We start from the raw sequence: 20690 nt of genomic DNA on the forward strand, positions 1-20690 counted from the left end.
AAAACTTGACTAATCCGACGGCGCCTTAAACCATACTGAATAGTTTTTTGTTAAAAACATTGAAAAACTACAAATTTTGGACAATATCAAATATCAAGCCTGAAAGTTTGAGTCGTTTGAAATTAACACTAACGATTAATTAGCCTCAATTCAATTTTAAACAATTTGTTGTAGGTGATAAATCGCCACGCATAAATAAATCGTGTTACTCTTTCAGCTTTTTGAAAACAAGACTGCTTGTATATCAGGGCTAAGCCCTGATTGTTCCGACTGCCCCTTAATCCATATTGAACAAATTTATATTGAGAAGCTATAATTTTTCGCCAGTATCAAAGATGAAGTGTAAAAATTTGTGTTGTGCGAAACTAATAAAACCGATTTGCCAGCCGCAAATCAATTTGGAACAATTTTGTTGAGCGGGATAATTTGAGACGAATAAATAATTAGCGTTACGCTTTCAGGATTATGGATAAAGTCTACAAAGCGTACATTAATTATTCCACTGCATGGCCAAACTGGTAATTTTCAAACTCCCAAAACTTAGTTAAAAATAATTGGAGGTAAAATTATTTGTTACATTTGATTGCAGTGAGCCAATACCTTCAATGCAGTATAAACAAAATTTGTTATTTTATATTCGATAAAAACTAATACTCCGATCGTCAAAAACTGACTGAATAAAAAAACCACACCAAGCATAAACATTCGTTTTTTTGAATGTCAGAACAAAAATCTCCAAAGTGCGCATAGAAAAGTCCAGAGCATGGCCAAATTGGCAATTTCCAAACTCTGATAACTTTGCCAAAAATTGGGGTAGAGTTTCAAAAAATAGAGTATAAAACTTGGAACCATCTTGTGGTGCGGGATAACTCGCCACGCGTAAGTAATGCAAGTTACACTTTCAGCATCCAAGTATCAAATTGCTATTAAAATCACGCTCTTATAATCATATTAGTGAGCGTATCACATTTCTCTGTACAGCAAGATAGTCTAGAGGTCAGCGCGCCCCATCTGAAAACTTGTAGAACTCTTCAAAAGTCGGAACAACAAGACTGCTCGTATATCAAGGCAAAGCCCCAAATGTTTAGAGGCCTTTTAACTAGTCCCGAAGTGTTTTGGTACGCAAAACATAAATTTTGAGCGGATAATATAAAATCTAAAGCGTTAAAAAAATTTTCGTATATGGAGTTTATGCGTCCAATTTGTAGGTGGAACGAAATTGTAGGTAATTTAGTTCGCCTCGCATTAATAGATCGAGTTACATTGCAAAGATACGTTCAATGGGTGACGCTTCATTATGTACACATCGTCCCATAACGTAAACTTTTTCAAAGGTTAATTTGGTATGTACAATTTTTGTAGTTTTTGATTTTTTGCTCTGCAATCAGTGTTTCGTTTGAGGCAATAACAGTCGGGGACGTGGCTGATAAATGTTTATGTTAAGGAACTTTCAAATGTTAACAAATGTTAACTTCAAATGTTAACAAATGTTAACTTCAAATGTTGTCCAATTGTTGCATTGTCATTTTTGCTACAAAAAAACCGTAATAGATTAATTTTGTTGCATTTAGGGAAAAAAACGTTGTTGCGTTGTCGCCTATTGTTTGCAGTAGTCCAAAAATAATTTAAAATGACGTGAAAAAAGAGCAAAAAGTACTAACCAAACTCAAACGTGTGATTTCGTGAATCATCTCCATCACAACGATCGTGTTCCGGCGATTCGGAGAGAGAAAGAACACTGGATGGGTTAATGGCAATACTAGATTTGAATTGCTGCAAAATTTTCTGAGCGTGGCTGAGGTTCGAACTCATAGCCTCTGGAAAGCTATCACGGTTGATACTGACCATTTTATGGACCAAGCACCCAAAGTATCAAATGATTGTTTTAATAAATTTTTCAGAGTCAAGTCGGATTGATTGAGATTTTTTTAATGGTTAATTAGAGCAAATTGAATATAACCAATGAACGATCAGGCTAAATTGAAGCTACAGGTTGTAGGTATAAAGGAGTGTCAATCATTTGATAGTTGAAGAAAGCAAAATGGTACTAAAATTTTTGATTTGCTATCTTTATAACTCAACCAACCAATTCAATTCGAAACGACAAAACTAAAAATGATCAAATTGTGAGTCAAATTTGGCAATGAAAATATACCTAATCGACGAATTTGCTCTCTCGCGCTTTTTAAGAATGAAAATAAAATCTGGCGTATCTACTATTTTTAACATCAAGCTTCGGCCTTATTTTTTTCGGCAGACAATTTAGAGAACATTTGAAGTTAAATTCTATTCAAACCAACAGCTTGAATATCATGGTTGAACGTGCTCAAAACCCTTTCATCAAGTGGTTAAAATTTAAGATTCTGAACTTTCTTTCAACAATTAAAGTTGATTAACATTAAACGCTTAAAACAATAAAAATTGCAATGAGATTACTAATCCATTTCGTTACACACTAAGACTCAATGTGTCATTAAAACTGAGGTTTAATCAGTTATTGTTCCGACTTTCGTAGCGAAATTAACGGAATATTTGCGTTCGGGGTGGGTTTTTTCTTCAGAAAAATTTCGACTTTTTAACTAGCGGATATATTTCGCGCTATTGACGCGTAAGCGGAGATTTAATCCGTCTAAAAAATCGTCCAAAAGTGATTAAAGCAAGCTTATTCGCCAATTTATTTGTTAATGGGAGCGAAATCTATCATTTTTTTATATGGCAATTAAAAAAAATCATAATTTTAGTTTTATTTTATTACCTTTGATTTGTTTCATGTTATTACTGCTCAATAGACCTTAAAATTTTGTCAAAACATTCAGGGCTTCGCCCTGATACGAGCAGTCTTGTTGCTGCTTAGTAGAAGCTAAAGTTCAAGGTTTGATATCACGAAAAAGGTGATCTATGTTTGTTACACGGCTCTTTTCTTGACAATATCTGAACTAGATTAACTCGCTGCAGCTGCTACGTGTCTTCTTTGAAATAATATAGCCTTTTTTGTGTATAATGTGATAAGAGACTATACCAACGCGTAGAAAATTTGTGAATTAGACATATTTGACAACATGTATCTTCGAAGAATGAATAACAAAAAACACAAAAGTTTTTTCTAAAATTCTTTCTGATTTTTTTTTGCAGAATAGTTTAAAAAAAACGCTTTCGACCCCTTTACTTGTTCGAAGTTAGACTAAAACTTAAAACCTCCTAAACTGTTTTTCTCAACACATTTTTTGGAATTTTTTTGATGAGTTCTGAAATGAATGAAACGAGTGAAAGGGCTTGAACATGATATATTTTTTGACCCACTCCGATGATTATTTGTGCGGAGAAGAGAAAATGACAAAAAAAAATTTAAAAAACACACCTAAAGACGAAATTCCGGCCCACATATCAAAGATCAGAACAAAAACCAAAGCGCATTTTAACGAAGTGAGTTTTCGAATGATTTTTGAACCAAACTAAATCGTTGCTGATGCGTTAATAGGACAAATTTCATCGCTCATAAACCTCCCAAAGTGGCCAAACTGGCGTTTTTGAAATCTCCATAATTTCTACAAAAAATCACAAGCGCAGCAACTTTTCAAAAGTTCTGATATCTCCTAAATGGATAAAAATTACTTTAAAAATCGCTAGTTAAAAAAACGGTTTGGGTAGAAATCAAACCATAGCAAGCACTAAATTTCTGACTTTTTCTTCAAAAGCCAAAAAATACACCGGAAGCATGAATAAATTGTCACTTTCTCCAAAAACTGGAACAAAAAAGCTCTCAAGGCTCTGCTCACTAGCCATTTATAAGTGTAACTCAAAACATCTTGCATCTTGATTTTGAGATCAGTCAGTTGTAATGTGGGTACACGAAGTCGGTCTAGTGGGCCATGAACGAAATGGAAATTATTTGAAACTATGCAAATAAAACTGTTTTAGGTGATAACTTAAAATTTTGATGTAGTATGCGTCTGATTATGTATTTTTAGTTGTAAATCATCACGTATAATTTTTCCTTAGTTGGTAATGGTCAAAAATAGGAACACAAACAAACAAATTTGTTTGTCCTTATCACAGATTAAGTGCAGAAAAAAGTCGCAGCAAAATATTGGAGTTTTTGTTTCGTGTCCTAAAAAACGTTTGTTTACTTAAATTTAAATGTCAAGAAGTTCTGATTTCACATTGAAACAGAAACATGGAAGTTAGTGTGCTCCTACTAAAACGTGACGTCGCCACTAAAAACAACCTATTTATATTTATTTGCAAAATGAAAGAAAACTAATGATTAAAGTATTTGAAATAACTCATATAACATTTTAAGTTTTGGGAATAAAAACGAGTCTACTCATAAAATACGAACGAAAAAACGACTCTACTCGTAAATTACAAACAGACCAATGACTCTCATGAGAGATAACGAAGCTAAAAACTTATCGCGTATTTGTTACGACAAATTAAGAGTTTTTCCAATGAAGTATAAATAGAAGTTGAAAACTATTGAAATTCATTCCAACCATTTTTTCTTAAAGTCTCAACCAATTATCTCCAATCCAACCCTTAAAATCTTAAAATAAACATCGTGTCTAAAGGCAAACTTTTCTAATAAAATATTTTCAAGCGAATTTTAGATTTCTTTTCTAAGGTAGAAAGTAGAAAGGACCCTTTTTTACAAGCAGAGTTTTGTCCGACGTACATAAGTATTGCCAACGTAATAAGAGATAGAAAGTTTCTGTAATACTAATCAGCACAATTATGAATTATGACCTATGAAATCTTTTTTCTAAGATAAAAGTTAGCCAAAGAAAACCAAAAAACTTTCCAAAAAAATAACAATTCTCGGGATAATTTTCGCTTTTTTTTCGTTTTATGAGATTTTTGTTATAGCAGCAGGATTAAAATCCTGCCATAGAAATTCTGTAATAAATGTTAATGAATCTAAAGACGACGATAAAATTAGATTCGGTTTGATCAGATATTACAGTAAATTTCGCAAGTTTTAGCAAAATTTCTTTGTTGTAAGTTAGTCTAAAATTAGTAAGTTAGTTCGAAAAATTGTTGTGGAATCGAAACCACAACTGAAGGAGCTTCAGTTTGAGCTAAACATGAAACTTTGATATTACTAAATCGCGCTGACAGAAAATTTTTTATACGCCATAGATATTTACCCATGCGCCATAGATATTTAGAAAGATTAAAACAATAAATTATGACAATAATTTCAGCTATGAGCTAGTATCAGAGCGAATCTCGAATTTCTACAACCTTAAGAAAGTTATCAATTTCAGTATGAAAAAAAAACTAATAAATAAAAAAGCAAATCTAAAAAATAAAAATTTTTCATTTGATTTTCAAGCTTCTGCTATAACAATTGTTATACGACATTTTCCGCTGGACAATTTATAACGAACCGCGTTTGAGCGCCAGCACTTCGATTCTATGGCAAAAAAATAGAAATATACCTGAAAATAACTCACTTCTCTGTCTTTGCCGTGAGGGGTAGTAATCTTCGGCTGGCGAAGTGCTCTGAACAGGCTGATGGTTTTGCGTAGATACCAGCGACGACTGCTGCTGATGATGATGTGCGCCCCTCAACTGACTACTACTGTTGCTCTGGCCCCAATTCTGATGAGTCATCGAAGGTCGTGAAATGGAGGGGACGAATTCTTGAGGGTAACTCATCCCTCCCCCTCGTTCTCGCCCTCCGTTTTCTTCAGGACTGCGTCTGTAGCTGTGAGATAAGCCATGGTGGGGTATTGACGTGGTGTTGTTACTACCATTGTAAACACCTGAAGGATGTTGGAAGAACTGATTTCGTTGGTAGCTGTTGAAGTTTGAGCCGGAATGTTGTTGTTGTTGTATTTGTTGTTGTGGTTGCATAGGCTGTATGGACTGAGGTATTTGATGGGCAGATGAAAACTGATGATTGCTAATTTGACGTGGGTTATGAAATTGACCCTGATTTGGGTTCATTGCGGGGTTTATTTGAGGGTTACCAGATATCTGAGGCGGGAGATTGTTCAGGACTAGACTTGACCTCGGGGGTAGGATAGGAGGCGAGGCATGATTCATAGAATTTCGATGATTTGACTCGGTAATGCTCCCCCCTTGTGATCGACTCCGGCCATGGGGCACGTGGTGCGCCGAAGCCGCGGTGTGAATAAAATTTCGCTGGTTATGGTTATGATTCATAACTTCGTAATATACTTTGCTACATTCGATTGTATATAGCTGACATCGAACAGTGCATTCAATATTAAAAGCTTATCAGATGACAAAGTTCTGATTTGAAGTTAATTCGAGCAATTTTTTGACGTTTTGACGATGATTGTGTAATTTTTGATTACTCTCTTTTTGTTGTAGAATTCTTCATGAATTTTGAGTGACGCGATCAATCAGCCAACCTGCACGCAAAAAATATCATAATTAGCTAACTAGATGTAAATAGACATTAACTCATTGCTGATTATTGATTGATTAGCAACTAAAGGTTAATTAGTTTTAATTGCGCTATGTATAAAATAGGCGCCAAGTGTTGAATTGAATACTAGTTTTGCCAATTGTTACATTATCATTTGCCAGCTCTTAATGATAATTTTAGATCTGGTATTACGATCGTGTCAAGTGTCGAAAATTTCCAGAAAGCCTTCAAAGAGGTTTTGTGGTTCGAAAACAAGCTGAATTTATTGACAAATAATGAAGTTTACACACCTTTAAAACAAATCGTTTGCTCTTTTAGTTTGTAATCTAAAGTTTGAGCGGTTTATCTAATGAGGTTATTCATCTCTCGTAGATTCAATCAGCATTCGTGAAAAATCGAGTCGTGTTTAAAGCACACCTGTGATTATCACAGCGACTAATTGACAAGTTTGTACACTATGTGTTGGAGCTATATGGTATCATATCTAATATTAGGCACTAATCAACAGTCCGATTTACGCCATTAGTTTTATCGTGCAGCTGTTTCAAGGTCTTTCACAAATAGCTAAAAATAAAATTTTACTGAAAAAGCTTACTAAGAGACTAAAGTTTTGTTTTAAAGATTTAGTTAAATTGAACAGAACAAAATGATTGGCGTGGCCGTGGCTGTCTAAAACAGGTGAAACGATTGTTGAAACCCTTGTATTCGTATAGTCATATTTTGAAATCTTGTGGCTCATTAATGATCAAAAAAAATCAAATTTTATTGACTAGCCTTGCTAATTTGGATGATTGTGACTTGTTTAATAATTGCTACAGGTTTCAAATTAATATAGACTTTTTAATGAAACCAATTCACGAATAGAAAGGAAGATACTATGGTGTTTGATGTAATTTTTTTGTCTGCCTAAAAAAAACTTGTAAGACTCAAGCGTGGTGTGATCTTAATTTTTCAAAAATTTTTTTAGACTTTCAGACCAAGTGTCACGTTTTTTGGTGCAGCATACAACTCAATTTTGATGACACTCAGTTTAATGCTACCACATTTTAAGTTTATTTAGCAAAATTACTTGTCATTATGCATTTTTGAATTATTTTTGAAATCTTCATGGTATGAGTCGGTTAATACAGCATATTAACGCCTCCTCAGTCGTAATTCTAACAAAAATTTTAAAAAATCGAAAATTTGTCCCAGCGTTGATAAACCGCTCAGAAATTTCTCAGTTTTAGCCTAATTTTGAGAGAGTAATGCAATCGTTTCAATTACAATTGGTCTTTTAAATGAAATTGGTCATTTAAAGCAAAAAATACTTGATTTTACAAAACCTAAAGCTATTTTTAAGCTTCATTTAGAGCTGGCAACAAAAAATTTCTGAAAAAATTCAATGAGCAAACTCTTTGTCCAAATGAAAGAAAATTTTAAGAAATTTTTTCACGTGTTTTCTTTGCAGAATTCTGCTTTAATTATGCCTAATTCACTAATGTTCTACTAGTTTATATATTTGTCTCATCACATCACTACAAAAGATTGCACTAGTTTGAAGAATGAAAAAATCTCTAAAGTTTTTAATAAATATGGTCGGCAAACCTTATTTAAATTTGCAACCGGCTATCTTTTTTGCAACCATTTAAGCTTTGAATTCGACTAAAAATTGCAACCAACTAACAGTAACCGGTTATCCTTGTTTGTTTTGAAATTTTTGCATTTGATTTTTTTTCCGAAAAAAAGAACTGTTTCGGTTTTTTTTTTTTTTTTTAGGTAACTGAATTCAATGATGTTAATTGCAGTTCGAAGTTCTTAAGAAAACTCAAATTCTTGATTCGGAAGTAATATTTGAAAAACTTTGACAATTTTAAAAAACTGGAACGAAACACTTATTAATTTTTACCTACTTAGTTAATTCAAATTTTGTTCACTGATTTTTTTCAATCAAGTTGTTTCACTAACACTGCTAAAGTTAAGGATTATTTTTTGATGAAGTTAGGTCAGAGTTTTTTTCTAACTTTTTTGTATATTTAGCATAAGTGTAGTTTATCGAGCGTGGTGTTATAAAATGACTCTACTTTGTGTTTAGCAAGCGTAGTATGACTCTACATTTTCCAAACAATATTGCAAACAAAAGTGCTCGTTTGTTGAAGTTTTTGCTATAATGACTATTGTAGAATTGGAAATTGCCTAGCATCTGTTTTCTGATTCATTGGTGTCCACTGTTTGTTGATAATCAATGACCAGTCGCGCAGATGTGAGAAAGATAGACTCTAAATTGCAAGTTCGCAGGTTCGAATCCGACACATACTAAAAACTTTACTTGTTCGAGGCTTATTTCTATTTTTTGTGTTCCACTTTTTATGGCTGCTCGTTTTTGCTTGCGTACAGCAGTTTGCTGAAAGTTCAAAATATACTGGATTCAAAACTTTTTGAATTTTTTTCTTTCTGCTTTCATCTTGACTAATTTTAGTTTTCTAAAACATATTTTTTTTTTTCAATGTATTATCTCATTCTCATGGCAAGATCACAACATCTCAGTACTATGACTTGTCTTTGACTTCCACCATATATGGTTTTATTGTTTCAGATGCAATTTATACGAAATTTAAGACAAGTTTAACTCTTGCTCGCGGAACTTTAATTATTTTTCGTGGAAATCTGAAGCAACCACATTTTGACCGGAGAGGCAAACTCTACAAGATGACCGCGTAATACTTTCTTATTGATATTATAGATTTCAATTTTTTTGCTATTTGCTTCCGCGATTTGTTTAAAAATCTTGAGAACTAATATTGAACATCTGGATCCAAGTAATTTTGAAGAATTAGCCAAATAGCAAAAAAAGTTAAATTGCCATGGCAATTAAAATTAATCTTGCTTAAAAATATGTCACTACAAGTTTCATGTGCTTTTCAGATATTGGATTTCCGCATAGACTCCGGTTGACCTTCCTCCAAAAAAATCCCCTATCTCAGATTTTTTCATAAAATTTAAAGGCAAATTACGTTTTCATACAATTTTCTGTAAGAAAAGTTCTAAGATACCGTTCTTTCACCAATAAAACAATGCAATTTTTAATTTTCATTTTTTCAATATTTATGCATGTAGAAAAATTTAAGATTGTGGTTTGCATTTCGAATTAAAATTTCTCAAACGAAATTTTTAGATTTTTTTCAAAACATAAAAAATTAACGAAATCAATTTTGACGAATCATGTCATATAGCTCCGGACGTGATGTATGTGAGGTACAGCTACATTTTGACTTAAAAAACTCTAGAAATTAGTAAAAAGCTAGCTAGAAAAAGTTTGTTATTTTGATAAACTAATATGAGGAATGTTCAAATTTGACTAATGAGTTTACTTTATTGTACTCTGCGGCAGCGGAAATTTCTATATTGGTTCTGAAAAAATTTTAAAAAATTTTACTGAAAACTAATTTTGAAAAATTTTAGATTTTTAAAGCCTTATTTTTTAAGAAGTTCTAAGATTCTTACAGAAAAAACCCTAACAATAATGCTTTCCAAACCAAAGCAAAACTCAGTGCAGTGCTTTTATGTATTTCTCTAGGGACTTCACTTCAGATTTCAAAGAAGCCTTCTTGAAATTGTTTGGATTTCAGCAAAAAGTTTGCGGACTCCAAAAGAATATCAATGATATAGTATTTTAATTTTTTTTAGGTTTCACAAATATTTTGAACCTTGATGCTTGTTTTGAAGATTACAAAAGCTTTACTAACCTTTTTGGTTAGCAGGGGTGTTTTGGCAGATGATACCATTTGCATGTCATAAAGGTCACGCAACACTTCAGAGGGAAATCTACCGGCAACCACATTAAAGATTGAATTTACATCACTCAGTTTTGAAAGTGTCTGTTAAAAAGTCATTTTCTGAAGAAATGGCGTCTTCTTGCCCCAGATAAATTTGATGACATTAACTAATTTTTTTGCGGTTTTTCACTGCGCAAATCTTAATTCTGTGTGAAATTATATACCATAACTTACATATTTGTAACATTAGTCTTTGAACAGACTTCGCAAAAAGTAGTACCAAGCTTATGTTTTGTTGCTTTTATAAAAACTGAACACAAAAGATACGTTGTTTACATAGCACGTCAAATAATGCAGAAAATGAAACTTGTTTTATTTAAAGATGCCAGCTCATTCTCGAGTATATATGAAACAGGTTTGAACAGACGGAAATGCATCATCTCTAAAAATATAAATAACTATTGTCTAGTCAAACGTCGAATTGGGCCAAACATTTTATCAAGTTTTGATCACCGACAGACTTTTATAAAAAGGTCAATACCTTCACAAGTTGATGTCTACGAGAACTGAAATGTTTGAAACAAGCTCTCAGATTTGAAAAAAAAATTATCAGCAAAATTGATGTAACATAAAAAAAATGCGTTTGACGCTTGTTGTTTCTGTTCAAATATTGGGGAGTATAAAAATATAATGTTTTAGCCGTTTTTAAAGTATTTGCTCAATAAGGCAAATCGATATCCATAAACAAGTAGCCTTTTTTCTCCCGCTTCCTTTGCCATACATAAAAAGCAACGTTTCCATAAAACGCTTAAGCGTTCCTATAAAACGTGTACGTCATGGTATAACTAGCGATTATAAGCCATATATGTTGCGCCGCTTTTTCAAAATCAGATAAACGATTTTAGATTGTCAAAAAAATCATTGAGCTGAGTAAAATCTCATCCAGATGTTAGTATACACTGACCCCACCTTTTTGGCAGATACTGGAAAATACTCAAAACATATAACCAATTTACCGACTTTTCAAGGATATCCAAACATTGATAACGAATACATACATACTTACGTAAAAGGGTTGGGGATCCAACTTATAATGAATACAAGACCAACCCACTTTTGTAATAGGAGTGAGAGTTAACAAGATCACCTTATCTGTGTCATAATCAGTAAACTGATGGACTCTTGCGTTGATTTTTTTTGAATATATATGTATATGTAGTATATATGTTTAGAATATATATATATATATATATATATATATATATATATATATATATATATATATATATATATATATGCAGAATTTTTTCCAGATTGGATTAAAGCAGGGAATTTGCTCAAAATGTTGAAAAATCTCAGAAAAATCTTTGTTATATTTATTTTGCAAACATTTCGTCAACTTTATAATATTGAAAAGAATTTTTTAGATTTTGAAAGGTAGTCGGAACATTCATAGCGTCGCAATTTTATTTTATTTATGTTAATCTTTGTTTATTGTTAAAATTGTTAGAAATTTCATCTATTTTTTAATATTGTAAAAAAAGTTTTTGTTTTTAGATTTTAAAAGGCAGTCGAAACATTCATGCAACTTTGTTTTGTTCATGTTTAATGTTAATCCCTAAATTCAAGAAACAAATCGCGGATGCTAAGTGACAAAGTGAAGAATCTGGAAACAAATTTGGTAACTCAGAGTGAAAAGTATCCCGGGTCGAGATTGGGTATTATATTGCAATGTGTTCCAGCATTGCGACTCGGAAAATATATGTTGCGAATTTGAGACCATTGCAAAAACGTACTTTAAAAAGATAAAAAGTATGTTGCGACCATTGCGACTCAAAATGGGCCTGTTTTGAATTTGTGGGACCGAAGTAGTTAGCGCGACTTTGGGCAACTCAAAATAAATCTATTACAAAGTTGCAAGACCCAATATGAGTATGCGACAATTGCGACTCAAAATTGATTTGCTACAACTTTGCCTGACCTAAGCAAAAAGTATTTTGCGGCTTTGAGCAACTCTAAAACTATTTGTTGCAATTTTGCGCGACCAATGGGTTTTCTGCAACATTTCGCCACCCGGGTCGAGGTTTGCAATGGATGTTTCAACCGAATCGACCCAGGCTCGATTGGTCTGACGACTCGACCGAAGGTGTCTATGTTTTGACTATGTTTGACCGAGGGATAATATTTCAACCAAATTTTACCAAATAAGAGTTTCAACCGACAAAAAGAAAGAATTCGAACGTGTTCGACGTAAAATTTTGCGCGACCCATGCTGCAGCTAAAGTTTAGCGCGACTCCTTTTGCGATTTTTCGCCTTTGCGCGACGCATTTTGCGACTTTGCGCAACTCATGTTGCGACTTTGCGCGAAGAATATTGTGACTTTGCGCGACCCATGGTGCAACTTTGTGCGACTCATGTTGCGACTTTGCGGAACTCAAGTTCCAATTTTGCGCGACCCATGCTGCGACTCTGCGCCGCCCATGTTGCAAGTTTGCGCGACCCTTGTTGCGACTTTGCGCGACCCATTTTTAGCTATGTTGCGACTTTCCGCGACCCTAACCTCTTGATGGAGTATGAAATTTTGGTCGCAGAAAGTCCATTTCGGTGAACAAATTTGGTCGCAAAATGAGTCGCGGACCTTGGCTACGAGTAATGGAACGTAAATATTGAGTAATGGAACTTACAGACAATGCATAGTTTTCAGATCAACTACTAACTTCAATTTGGCGTTACTTGTGATCGGGCCACAATGCTGAGATAAAAATTTGAAAAACAAGCTATTTTTTAAAAGAAAATGAACACAGCCAAGCAGAAAAAAGTTTAAAAACACTTTAAGGAAGCCAGTGAATTTCAAATTTTCATTCAAAAAAAGGCCTGAAAACTTTTTAAAGTTCCAGAGGAAACACCAAACAAATGGCAATGATTGAAGTTGACAAAAGTAGCAAACATAATTAATTTAGTGAATTTTTTTATCCAAACTTTCGAAAATGCTAGATTTTTTGATAAAAAATATAGACCATAAAAAAAATTTGAAATCACTCTCGCAAACACTCAACATTGAATTTCATATATTCAACTTCTTGTTGTACAAAAAAGTATTGGCCAAAAATTTATTTATCCAAAAAAGTTTAACCATGTTTTGGTGCCTCTTTTCGATCAAACTCCTGTCCAATAGAGCCATTTGATTAAACTGGAGTATCGGAATTTTGTTATTTTGTTGACTTGACAAAAAATCTTTGTTTTGAAAAGTTTTGGCTGAAACTTGCGACAAGGGAAAATTTGTTTGATTGTGTATTGACCATAAGTTTAAATTTTGTCTTTTGAAAATGTTTTGGGGTGAATCAATTAATCAATGTCGGCTTATTTAAATTATTCTTAAAATGTCTATATTTGAGTGCTCTGATTTTGGAAAATTGATTTATAAATGTTCAGTTTTGGAGCATTGCGATTTTCATGTGAGCCAGCCAAAATGCAAAGGCAGTTGGAACAAGACTGCTCGTATCAGAACGAGGCCTTGAATGTTCCGACTGCCTCTTGAGGTCTACGGTGCAGTAATAAAATGAAAAAATTAAATGTAATATAAAAAAATGATTTTTTTTAACTTGACATTTTTGTGAAATTCATTCCCCCACACGCCATCCAAAGTACAAAGTGATATATTTCGTTCTTAGTAACAAATAAATTATGGCCAATTAGAGTCCTTTAACCAATTTGGAACGATTTCTGAGACGGACTTAATCCCCGCTTACGCGTTAATAGCGCAAAACATATCCCGCGTTAATTGTCTTAAATTGACCAAAATGGTAATCTTTAAGCCCCCATATTTTTACAAAAAATAATGACAATTGAAACATTTTCTCAAATTCAAGCTCAAGACAGCATTACCTTTCGAATGACATAAAAAAATTCCGTCAAAAATGGCTAGTTAAAAAGTCGAAATTTGTCTGAAGAAAAAAAAACCCACCCCAAGCACAATTTTTCCGTTACTTTCGTACCGGAAGTCGGAACAAGAATTAATTTTGGTTTTTAAATACATTTTTGCGACATAGCGAACGGTGGTAATTCAATTAGCCAATGAAGGATTAAACCAAAACTTGAATCAGTATCATAATTTACGCTGATTCTCCATTCGGTGGTCAGTTTTGACACACAAGCCGTTAAAACAGATTTGCGTAGACCTGATTTTTTTCTACGCCGCAAGAAGTGTTTTGATCAGGTCGCTAAAAGATGGTTGGGTAAAAAAAGTTTTTTTTACTTCATTAGTATTTTGATTTATATATCATTCCGGGTTGGCCGCCTTATAAATGGTATTTATAGAGTTCCCTCAATTTTTCTATGAAAAAAAATCTAGTCATGTAATTACCATACTAGGAGAACTGCTTGACTAGCTTTTTTTAAAACCAAAAAAAATTTGTATTGAGAAAACAAATACAGTGCTGACTTAAATTAACCGGACAAAACGAGCTAAACTTGAAATTTAAAACGCGTTTTTCTCAAATTGGGTTGAAATTAGGTGAAAATTTATGGAAACAAAACTTGCTTAAAACTTCAGCAGAGTTAATATGGCGTAATTTTTTCTTTGAAAACTTCGGGCCCAAAACTTTACCCCAAAAATGGGTCATTTTGGCTCTTCTTAGTTAATCAAACATTACGCCGAAAATAACGAATCGATCACAGAAATAATTATATCTAAGTGAGCCCTTTACGTAGCCCAACAAACTTGATGACGGGTATATTCTCCAAAAAATATTTGCAAACCGTTTAAAAATTGTTTTTAAATAAAAAGTTGGTATTTTATATAGTAAAAACGACCTTTTTTGTCTATCAAACAAAAATAAGTTAACTTATACAATGTTTTGGAGAATATACTCTTCTTAAAGTTTGTTGGGCTACGTAAGGGGCTCACTTTGATTTAATTATGTCTGTGATCGACTGGGTATTTTTGGTGTAATTTTTCATTAACTAAAAAAGCCAAATGACCCATTTTTGGGGTAAAATTTTGGACCCGAATTTCGCAAAACAAATTGACCCATACTAATTCTGCTAAAATTTTAAGCAAGTTTTGTCTTCATAAGTTTTCACTCGAAATCAACCCAATTTGAGAAAAACGCGTTTTAAATTTCAAGTTTAACGCGTTTTGTCCGGTTTATTCAAATCAGCTCTGTTAGATGTTAAATGAGTTTTAAGCTCGTAAAACTAGTCAGTGGTCAAAAGGTAATCTCCAAATTTGTTCAAATGGACAAATCGGACCAAGTTAACATCCTCCTCCCAAGCGAAATGATTATCAGATGCAATTCGACGTGCATGTCTATAGGCCGGCCCCAATCCAATTGGTCCATTAGTTGCGAAAAACAGGTCAAGTTTTGGTTAGGAGAGTCCTTCATTCTGCGGCAGCCGAAAGTTTATAGTTGCCGAGTACACAATCAATAGGTCATGCAATTAAGTTTTTCTATTTTGCAAGCTTTATCAGTTCAGAGTTTTTATGGGAACGTTTGGATTGTGAGTTTTCAATGCAACCTGTTAGATTTAGCTTTGATTTGTAGCATATAATGCTCAGTAAATAAGACATCAGTAAATGTTTAGTAGTCTTATGGTTTTCGATGATTTTGATTGTTTATAGGTTTTCAGCAATCGGTTTCTTCATCATGAGAACCCTCCCGCTTTTGTCATATTGTATGAATGAAAATAACAAAATATTTGTGCCCGGGGTGATTTTTTCCAGGCAACTTCCGGCTTTTATCTTGCAGTTTTTCATCGAGTTTTTAAAAATCATTCGAAAGGTATTGTTGTCTGAGGTCAAATTTTTAAAAGATATTTCACCTGTGATCATTTTTTGTAGAGTTATGGAGGTTTAAATGGGAGTTGGGCCAATTAACGCGGGTACCGTATAAACATCCGACATGTCAAACATCCGAAAAACCAAAATCGATTGCAAACATCCAAAAAACACCTTTACTAGGGCAAACATTCAACAAATTTCACAAATTAGGGCAAAAATCCCATTTCTTCCGTTCGTTTAAAAGATGCTGTTTTGGTCAAATTAATAGTGACCACCGCAGTCGCGTCAACGTGCTGCGAGCTAGCCAACAACTGAAGGTAGCATTCTATGTAATAATTAGAGCGGGTTATCGCCATAAAACGGCGACGCATGCAGAGTGTCCCCAACTGGGATTTTAGGCCAAAAATCGGCTAAATTGGAATCGGCTAAATTAACTGCGTCTTGTGTTTGAAATTTTTGCGTCATAATATAATGTAATTTTTACATTATTTGGAATGTTTGACATATCGGATGTTTGGCATATCGCATGCTTGCCTTAGGCACATTTAACGCGCGATATATTCCGTGCGATTAACGCGTTAGCCGAGATTTAAACCGTCTAAGAAATAATTCCAAATTAGATTGAGTAACATGCTCTTTGTTCTATTTAACCCTTTGCTAGCTTTAAGCAAATTAGTTCACTTAGTACATTTTTTTCAATTTTTTTTTGAAAGTTTCCTTATTTTATGAGTTAAAACTACTCTAAACAAAATAGAATGCTGTCAAAATATTCAAGGTTTTGCCCTGATGCGAGCAGTTGTGATGATTTTGTAAATCAATCCAGCCACCCCCGCATAAAATATTTGTATTGTGGGTCTTTTAATTACCAGGAGTGGGGCTATAACAGTAAAAAACCTTCTCTATGATAAATGATACGAGATTTTAAAAAAATCAAAAGTTTTTTAAAAAAATTTTTCTTTTTTTTTCGAAAATATCATTTAGTAAAAAATTTTGATTAATTCATAGAAAAAAATGCAGTCCGAACGTTCAAGGCTTATCCCTGATACGAGCTGTTTTGTTGATTTTTGAAAAACCATCCCCTATTAAGTTTTTATATTTTGGACCTATATTTACAATGGAGTAAAATGGAGTACAATGGATCTACAATAGTAAAATCCTTCTTTTTGATAAATAATGGCTATAAGGGTACTCGAAGCTGTGACCCCATGCCATTTAACCATTTAAAGAAGGTTAGTATTTGCTCCTGCTTCTTTTTGGATTAATTTTCTATTTTGCAGATTGGACATTTGAACTTATTGTGAATATTAAGTAAAATCTTATGTTTGTTGTAAAATTGACTGAATTTTAAAATTCAATCACAGTTTTGTGCCCGGCTGACTCAATTTAAGTTTCATTATCTCATTTTATATCAATTTTTCTTTCGAATATTGTATTCAAAAACTCAACAAAACTGCTCGTACCAGGGCGAAGCCCTGAATGTTCCGACTGCCTTTTAAGGTTTATGGAGCAGCAGTAATAACATAAAAAATTAAATGAAATAAAATAAAATGAAAATGTTTTTTTGCGAAATTTGATTTTTTTTTTGAAAATCATCCCCCCACACGCCATAGAAAATACATAAAGATAGATTTCATTCCTTGTAACAAATTAATTATGGCAAATAAGTTTCGTTCAACCAATTCGGAACGATTTATAAGACGGATTAAATCTCCGCTTACGCGTTAATAGCGCGAATTATATCGCGCGTTAATTGTCCCAAGTTGGTCAAAATTACAGAAAATGACCAAATAACTTTACAAAAAATGATCACAGGTAAAATATCTTTTCAAATTGAAGCTCAGGAAAACAATGGATTTCGAATGATATAAAAAATTCCGTCAAAAATGGCTAGTTAAAAAGTCGAAATTTGTCTGAAGAAAAAAAAACCCCACCCCGAGCACAAATATTACGTTACTTTCGTATCGAAAGTCGGAACAAAGATGAGTAAGCATTGTTTTTGTTTGTGCTTTCAGTTAAATCTTTTAGCTCTCAGATGAATCATACAAACATGTTGATTACAAGATAATGTTGATTACAACAACATTTTCATTTGAGGTGTTCTACGTAATGATTTAAAATGGTAGTTAAGCAAACATTTTTTCAGAAATTTGAAATTGTTTCGAAAACATCCTCTGAAAAACATCTGGGTCCTTGTTAACATTTCCCCTCTCTTATCAATCAAATTAATTTTCTCCTCACCAACCAAACAAAAGACAAATTTCACAATTTTTATTGAATGACTAGCCATTTTTGACTCAAGTTTTTAAATTGCTCGAAAGGTATTGTTGTCTTGAGCTCATAATTATAAAAAATTTTCACCTGTGATCGTTTTTTGTAAAGTTATGGTTGCTGGCATGCCTCATGATGGAGGGACAGAATTTCAAAAATTTATACTCAATTATTTTAAGCCAATCACAATTAAGTATTCAAAATGCTCAAATAAATTGCGACAATCTCAAAGACAACAAATCGAGGCCAATAAAATTAGTTCTGAACAATTAGAAATCAAGCTGATTACAGATACATGATGTTTCAAACACTGTCAGATAATAGACACATTAGAAAAAAAATAAAATATTGACTGATAAGGTTTCCAAGAAAAGTAAAAACAAAAGTTCAGATTTTTTTTGTATCGATATGGGCTGTGTATGCTTTATTTCATTTTCAGCTAATTTTGACTTTGGCTCAGTGATATTCTACTGAATCCGATTGGTTGAAAATTTGCATCGTTCAGTTTGTGAAAAATGAATTAAACAAGTAAAATTTATCCCCCTAAATCCGAAAAGTTGCTAAAGTTTCGGTTTTTTAAGATACGTTTATATCAAGTTTCGTATCTAGACCCCAGGGTTCGATAACCTACAAGCATACATTTTTTCAGCAGTACTGTTTGTATTAGGGCGAAATTCCTATTGCTTAACCTGCCATATCATGACAATAAACTTTTGGATATTGTTAACTACTCCCCCCATTTGGACCTTGTTAAATATCTTCCCCATTCATGTATTATTTATGACAACTATTTCCGTATTTGCAGTTACATACATTGAAATTTTAAATTAAATATATTATCTAAAATTGTTTTAAAACTACTGAAAATGTGGAATCCAAAGTTGAATTTCTGAAAATCGAAATAAGGTGGGGAAACAGTTAAAAAGATCCCAAATTTTTAATAATTTCTGTCCAAATACTTCGATGAAATTCAGAAGATCTTCTCTAAAATTTTTCTCTCTACAAACTAGGTAAATTGTATAGCAATCATTTTCTTTCTTCTAAAGTAGAAAAGTTGTATGTGCATGGGCAGGGGGTGGGGGAGTGAAGTATGCTAAAATCTTTCTTTGTTTTTTGGTTCAAGGCTGAATTTAAGATTTATAATCTCGAATTTAAGGACCAATGCCCATTTTGTGCAGGCTAAGTTATACCTATGACTTTGTTTTTGATTTATTGATAAAACGCTGGGAGTTATTTCACTATAGAATATGTTTCTCAAAGCAGATTTCAAGTAGATTATAAATACTAACTTCATAAAAACTAAAGCTGTTGGCTGAAAAAATATCATTTCAGTTTGAGGTTTTGGATTGCAGATTTCAATACTTGAAAAACTACAGAACATTTTAAAATATGTGTTTGTGTCACAATATCCCAGTATTGAGAGTCTTGGGAGTTTGAGCATTGAGAAATAAGCAGAGTTTTGCTATCACTTTTGATAAAAACTACTCAAGTTATAGCGCTTCGAAAACCTGAAAAAATGACGGCCATTTTCCCAGGTCTGAAATAATAATTCAAATTTTAGAAAATTGAGTGAAGGGTAGCCTAATTGTTCAAAAGCAAATCTAAATCAAAAGTTATTAAAATATACCTTTGTGACGGTTCAATGAAGAGGTTAAAAGTGTTCACAAAAAACGCAAACGGGTTGTTTTCCTTGAATTTTTACATGGCAAAATTAAAAGCACTGAGCGAGTGTTTGCGATAAAAAGGATAGAATTCAAACTACACCTATTTTTTTATATGCAACCGATTGCCAGGCTGAGGCTCTGTGCTTAGCTGAACGTTGGAATTTGAGGCTCAAAATTGTTTGGAAGTTGCTTAATTCTGAAAACAATGCTTGGGCGGACAAAGGTGAAAGCTCTATATGAGAATGATTGGCATGTTGGAAAAATCATTTATTTCAATATTTCTTTGAAAGAGTACAAAAGATTTTCCCAGCGGCAGTTGTGATTATATTTCAACCGATGAAATCGGAAACTTTTCTTTGAATAAGAAACTTTTTTTCTTTGAATAAACTTTTTTGTGTACCTTTTTTTCCATGCCTCGCCAGTTGCTTAAAAATTGCTTAACTTTTAGAACGTTTTGAGCCTCAGTTGCTTGTACGCGGTTGCTTATTAAAAAATTGGGTGCACCCTAAGTGAAAATCATTTCAAAGTATACCTTTAAAGATATAAGAATACAACACTAAACAAAAATTAAAGAATCTTGTTGATATAATAGATTTTAAATGAATAAATTTGTATACTAAAAGACAAAGTTTTTTAAAAAGTCATCCCATCAAATGATTTTTATTGAAACAAAAGAAGGCCAAAACTGAAAATTCCAGAACTTTGAGTCAAATTTTTTTTGCTTTAAAGACTTTATTTTTCTTGTGTCAAGCAATTCAAACCTCTCAACAAAAAAAAATCCCAACTGTGCGACTCTGCGAGTAGCACGTTGTATGCACTGCACTCA

At 33.0% G+C, this 20690-nt stretch overlaps 1 protein-coding gene across 4 annotated transcripts in view; it reads right to left on the reverse strand.

Moving 5' to 3' along the window:
* Positions 1-19849, reverse strand: part of LOC134843335 (kazrin-like) — a 29935-nt gene extending 10086 nt beyond the window's left edge. For 2 of the 4 annotated variants that reach the window (XM_063859602.1, XM_063859604.1), the window contains exons 1-2: positions 10123-10819; positions 5454-6380 (exon numbers count right to left, since the gene is read on the reverse strand). In XM_063859602.1, coding sequence (XP_063715672.1) covers positions 5454-6168 — 715 coding nt within the window. In that variant the 5' untranslated portion in view covers positions 6169-6380; positions 10123-10819. Of the gene's footprint in view, positions 1-1661; positions 2148-5453; positions 6381-10122; positions 10820-19827 lie in introns of those variants that run through there. The other 2 variants (XM_063859603.1, XM_063859605.1) reach the window with 2 other exon arrangements.
* Between the last annotated feature and the right edge of the window lie 841 nt (positions 19850-20690).

Source organism: Symsagittifera roscoffensis, chromosome 1, assembly GCF_963678635.1.
Source record: "Symsagittifera roscoffensis chromosome 1, txSymRosc1.1, whole genome shotgun sequence".
Lineage (NCBI taxonomy): Eukaryota > Metazoa > Xenacoelomorpha > Acoela > Convolutidae > Symsagittifera > Symsagittifera roscoffensis.